The sequence below is a fragment of the Egretta garzetta genome, unplaced genomic scaffold (genome assembly GCF_000687185.1).
Source record: "Egretta garzetta isolate BGI_Z169 unplaced genomic scaffold, ASM68718v1 scaffold126, whole genome shotgun sequence".
In the NCBI taxonomy this organism is placed as follows: domain Eukaryota; kingdom Metazoa; phylum Chordata; class Aves; order Pelecaniformes; family Ardeidae; genus Egretta; species Egretta garzetta.
In genome coordinates this window covers 21539-27627 of record NW_009260128.1, presented here as the reverse complement: position 1 = coordinate 27627, position 6089 = coordinate 21539, and the positions used below count along the sequence as shown (strand labels likewise).

Here is a 6089-nt window from a genome sequence, read left to right as displayed (position 1 = left end):
GGGGTGGGTGCCCGCCTGGGTGGGTGCAGTGCCTGGGGGTGCCTGGGCGGGCCCCTGCAGGAGCGAGTGGCTGACAGCATGTCCGAGCTTCACCCCCACGGGCTCCTGCAGGTGTTTCAGAGCCTCCCCCTCTTCCTCCTCCTCCTCATGCCCTAATATCGGGTCTGAAACTCCCCCTTTTCAACCCAAATTTATGCCTTTTCATCACCTCCCCCCAACGCTGTGCCCAGTGCCTGCATAGTCCTGAACTGACCAAATTGAATAGGAAACCCCCCGAGCTGGCCAGCCCGGCCCCCACCTGAGCCCCCTGCCGTGCAGCCTTGAGCCCCCTGCACACCGCAGGCAACTTGGTTCCCAGAGCTTGGGCAGCACCACCTGACCATTAGTATATTTGACTTTTATTTAGACAACGGTTACATAGAAGGGAAGGAGCTGGACAATTTTTTTCATCATCTCCTGGAGAAACTGGGACCAGCAGTAAGTACTGCGCCGTGTTGGCTGTGCATCGTGTCCGAGTAAAAAGGCCATTACGTTGAGAGGTGATTTGTGTTTGTTCTTCCCTGATTGCTGGCTCCCTTAGCAATCCCTGGGGTAAAGAGCTTTCTCCTGGCAGCAAGGTGGCGTTTAAGCAGGTAGGGCAACAAGTGCAATCACCTGAGAAGTTTGATGGTTTGCTTTCAGTCCAACAGCTGCTGTCACGGTCCGACTGCAGTTGGCACCAGCTGAAGGGGCTGGTTGGAAGCATGGAGAGAAAGTAATTTACTGCCGCTGAAAAGAAACGTATGAAAAAGCACCGGCACACAGCCTGGCAGGGCAAGGGGGAGCACAATGGTGATGATTTATTCAAGCGAGTGCTGATTAGTTTTGTTAATGTGATAGGTTTCTTTCCAAGGTCAATTTTTAACAAATATACTGTCATTAATTTTAAATGACGCTTAGGAAGAAGACATATGTCTTGTATCGCCGAAAATGGCTGGAAGCCAAACAGGAGTCAATTCTGTCGCTCCTATGGGCAAGACCTGGCTCTCAAGTGTTTCTGGGTTTCTCCCCTGGTTTCCCTTCCTATTTTTGGCAGCATTTCCCCTTCTCTCACTCTCTGACTCCCTGTTGCATGACAGTTTACAGGGGCTGGCTTCCTCAGCTCCAGCTCATACGCTGCTTTTTGCCTGTCACCTTCAGCAAAGGAGAAATCCTGCCACTCAGGTCAGCTGCTCGGACATACATAAAGAATATAGTCTCATAACAGGCTTAATATTTTTGCTACACAGCATGTGCCCAATTAGGAAGAGAAAAGGAGTAAGTGTCTTCCAAACGGAAGGAGAGGGTGTGCCGAAAGCCAGAGATAAAACAATTCCTTTAAGCAAAAAAGTAATTAGCAGAAAGGGAAAAGGCGGCCGATAAAAGGCATAAATTCATGAGTATCAAGTGTAAAATCAGAATTATACTTACAAGCCAGTTAGGATTCTTTGATCTTTGGGGCTACAATAAAAAAACAGAAGCTGTGAATAATTTTTCAAGCATGTTCTTGTTTAATTTGCAAGTAAATTTGGATTGACGTATTGGCAGTTTCTGCAGAATTGTCTTCCTAGAGCACGGATGGTTAGATGAACAGATAGGCACATAAAAAGTCTTTAAAGCAAATCAAAAAAGATTCAGCGATAAGTGCTAAGGATCGTTAGGGGGACAGAAAAACTGGTTTGAAGGGAAATTGAAAAGCTCATGGCCAGGAACAAAAGATGAAGCTGGGAGCTGCTCATCTCAGGGTATCGAAACACCAGCGCAAAGCACGCTCAAATGAACCCAACGACAGCGAAGGCAAGGTCTTGACAGAGGGGCTTAAAACAGCAGCTGTAGCTGCTGACAAAGCCCAAGTTTAGCCGGGGATCTCACACCACAGACGGCTTCCTAATGACGAGAGGTCAAGAGGAAACTTCCAGCCCCACTCTAGCCCATAGCTGCCCCGGCACATCCCTCATGTGAGATTGTGGAGACTGCGTCGCACCCGCTGGGTTACGAAGCCGGTGTGTTGCAGCAGTTTTTGTGGTCTTGCTAATGTGGCTGTGAACTTTATTATACCGTGTTAGGTATCCGCAGCACACAGAACATACAAAATGAGGGTGTTCTAGCAATGAACTATTCTGCTTCGAGAAATCAGGAACTGTTTCCCTGATTGCCAAAAGTCACTGCTCAGAGGACTCCAGTTTAAACCTGGTTTTCTGTCCTGGTTTTCTTGCCTATTTTTGGTAGTGTTTCCCCTCAGGCAGTATTACCCAGAGTGATAAAACAACATGTTGCCTTGTTCCCATTTGCCAGCTGTCTGGTTTTGGTCCTCACGGTTGTGTAGGGACAAAACGGTCTCCTAAAGTCTGCCTCAGTGGCAGGAAACCCAAGGGGAGCTTGGTCCTGGGAGACGGAGAGCAGTCCCCTGCCCTGCTCCCCTAGGTATGGGCATTAAACAAAAGTCTCTTCTGCCTTTGTACAATGAGTATGTCTAAAAAAATTGAGCCCTTTTTCTCCTCTTTCACATGATTTATGTTGTGCAGGCTTGTGGTTTTAGTGGGAGGGGTAAAGGATCCCCTTTGCACTGGTTTTCGCCATCCTATGGAAAGTAAGCGTCTTTCATGGTCGGAGCAGGGAGCTGGGACTGAGCAGCTCCCTGCGTTAGTGCTCAGTTTGACCTTTACTTCTTCGGGCTCTTAACGTTTCTGTTTCCTTGCACAGTAAAAGGGGGAGACAGTAATATGCTGGCATAACTTCCAGGTGTGTCACAAGGATTAATTAGTGACTGTGTCTGAAGTGCTATACAAGTGATAAATAATGTTATCAGCACTGGAAGTTGTCTCTGCTTGAATAGCAAACGGCTTCATAATTATATTTTTTCAGCCTGCCCTCTCTAAGCTGTTATTTTTCTTAATGATCACTGTAGTCCTTCAGCTCTGTTTTTCTTCCCAGCTACTCTGAAGCATCCCCAGCTGACACTAAATGCCAGGGGATGGGAGCAGCTGGGAAAACAATGCAAAAGGGAGCCCGGCGGGAAGCTGCGAGGCACAGCTCTTCCTGATGGCTCTGAGCGAGGAAGGAAACTTGAAATACCATCCAGCGAGGGAGGCTAATTCATCATCTTATACTGAACCATCAAGTTTTGTTTTGGGTTTTTCTTTTGGGGGTGGGAGGAATTTGCAACAAAAGTAGACTTACAATGAACCCACCCAAATCCCAGATGCTGCTTTCTGTCTCTCCTCCTCCAGTCATCATCTTATACTGAACCATCAAGTTTTGTTTGGGGTTTTTCTTTTGGGGGCGGGAGGAATTTGCAACAAAAGTAGACTTAAAATGAACCCACCCAAATCCCAGATGTCTCTCCTCCTCCAACAATGGGCGATTGCTGGAGGCATTTGGGCAATGCCCTTAAGAATGTGCTTTAACTTTAATACTTCAGGCTCAGGTCAGGCGGTTGGACTAGATGATCATTGTGGCTCCCTTCTAACTGAAATAGTCTATCCTATCCCATCCTATTCCATTCCATTCCATTCCATTCCATTCCATTCCATTCCATTTCTAAGAAAATGCCTTCAATTTCCAGGTGTGTGTTACATATCCATAAGGCTTCAGTGAAATACAGGGGATTTAAACTGCTAAAGTTTATATAAATGCTCCGTCAGCTGGAGGGGCTTCTGTGGCTGGGTTTGTTTGGGGGATATGAGGCAGAAGCAAAGATAATTCAGCCACACACCAGCACAGGTTTGTGCATGCTGGCATTGCCCATCTGCTGCCGTGATTACCCCTATGACTTCTCTCCAACCATTTGAGCCTCCAGCTTCCAACCTGCTGCTGCATGGCTGCCATGAGCTGCCTGTGCTCTCTTCTGCTCACTCATAAACCTCTTTCTTCTACATTATGGACACCTTCCCATGCATTTTCTAAAAGTTTTTATACAGAGGTGAAAACTTAAGTGAAAAGGACAGTTTCTTTCAGCACTGAAAAAGTAATTTTATTGGAACAGGAACTGTTCCAGCCCCTGCCTTTCTCTCTTATATTGCTCTACACCTTTCTTTCTGTATAGACATCATTTAGGATCTTCCTTGCTTGCTCTTTGCTATAGTTTTAATGAAGCTCTATGTATGTCCTCGTAATAATTGAACAAGAAGAGTTTTATAGGTGAATGGCTATAAATTGTGGGTTTGGATTACTGAAAGTTTCCGTAAAACCCATGATGTCTGAGCAGACACGGAGGGAAATGCACATTGCCATTATGCTTGCAGGATTTCACAGAAAGGTACTTCACTTTGCTTACATTATACTAAAACTGGACAGAAGACTTTCAGATAAAAGTCGATTGCCCTTGCCTCACTGCAAGTGTGCAAGGGGCTGTGTGTAAAAAATTCTGAAGTGTAAATTTGATCAGGCAAGACAGGTATCAGCTTCGTTATAATCCCCCTGCCCCCAAACCACCTGGATAGCCATGACTGGAAGAGACTGAAGTTAATCTTCAGGAGCTCACTCTGAATGGCCATAAAGGATTTCTCTTTGCTTTTTACTTCCAAAGAAGATGAGCAGCCTCCAGCTACACTTGCACTTCGTCCTTGCCTTGCACAATGTATTGTCTATCTAAACTATGTTTTTAGTTTAGTATGGTCAGGAATGCAGCAGCTAGTCATTCGAACAAAGTTTAGTGGCCAAAATATGAGCCAGCCTCAAAGCCATCCAAGCCAGACTTCCCCTGTGTTTTACCACCACAATAGACCCAGGGTCACAGACTGGGTCTCTGGTGACCAGCAGTCAACAGCAAGACAACCCCTAGCAGAAAGCATTCGTCTTGCATCTCCCTCCAGACTAATTTGGAATTCTAAACCCTGAGTTGATCCTGATGGCTTATTTAGATATAAGAAAGAATTTCTTTACTGTGAGGGTGGTGAGACACTGGAACAGGTTGCACAGAGAAGCTGTGGATGCCCTCTCCCTGGAGGTGTTCAGTGCCATGTTGGACAGGGCTTTGAAAAACCTCATTTAGTGGAAGGTGTCCCTGCCCATGGCAGGGGGGTTGGACTAGATGATCTTTAAGATCCCTTCCAACCCAAACGATTGTATGATTCTGATTATTGCCAAATACAGTTATTTCTTTAGGTGTGGCTTTTGTCAGCCTTGATTAGCCTGATCAGTTCCTATTCCTGTTCCTGCACATTAAGGCAGGGCACTGCAAGCACCTGGAAGTATTTCTAAATGCAAACTCAACATGCCTATGGGCAAAACCAGACACAATTTGTTTTCGTTGCCCACAGGCATGTCAAAAAACTTCCAGTCTAGCAGAAAGAGCAGAACAAAGAACCTGTCCAAAGCCTACCCACAGAACTGTGATGGCAGAGGGAAGGCTGTAATAGCCTTTGTTGGATGCTGGTGTCTTCTACATGATAAATATTTCCCGCATATGTGCTGATGAGAGCTAAAAAAAGAACCAAAACACAACGTGGTATGACAGGATAAGCATTCATCTATTGTAGTGTGAAGGATTACAGCAAATCCTAACCAAAATACAGGGCCAAATTCTCAAATGATAGCACTGCAGTTAAGGAAGCAAGACTGGTCCAAATGAGAAGTTGGCCCAGGAGCTGCAGGGTGAAACCCCGCGCTAATGCAAGCAATGCAACATACAGCTGCGTGGATGATAGTAAGTCATTCATGTGATTCACTTTTGTAATGCTGTGGGATTTAAAGAAGAAATGTTTGGTCAAAAAAAGGTTCTTCTAAAGTCAAAGTGTACTTTACTGACATCTTATTTGGTCTTTGCTGGCCTCCTCTCTCTACTGTGTGGCTTTTGGCATGGTAATAGTTGAGTTTGTTTTCCAGCTAGTCTTCTTGGCAGGCATAATTTATTTTCATAGATCTTGTAGGAACTTGATATCTCTGGGACCCTTTGCCCTTCTATCTAATTTGGCTGAAACGTTGTTAGGAGAAACATGTGCTCAAGCCAGCATTTTCAGATAAGCCTCATTTTTTTTCAAGAAACAGGCTATAATAGTCACTTACATTTAGTTTCTTCTTGCTTTTTATACCCTTATCAATATAGTGGCTGGCTTCCAAAAATCTTGTCA

General features: G+C 45.3%; 1 protein-coding gene across 1 annotated transcript in view; it reads left to right on the top strand.

Moving 5' to 3' along the window:
* Positions 1–6089, top strand: part of SCGN (secretagogin, EF-hand calcium binding protein) — a gene marked incomplete at its 3' end in the record, with an annotated part of 29093 nt that overhangs the window by 2027 nt on the left and 20977 nt on the right. The window contains 1 exon segment of the mRNA XM_035896921.1: positions 319–477. Within this exon segment, the coding sequence (XP_035752814.1) occupies positions 319–477 (159 nt within the window).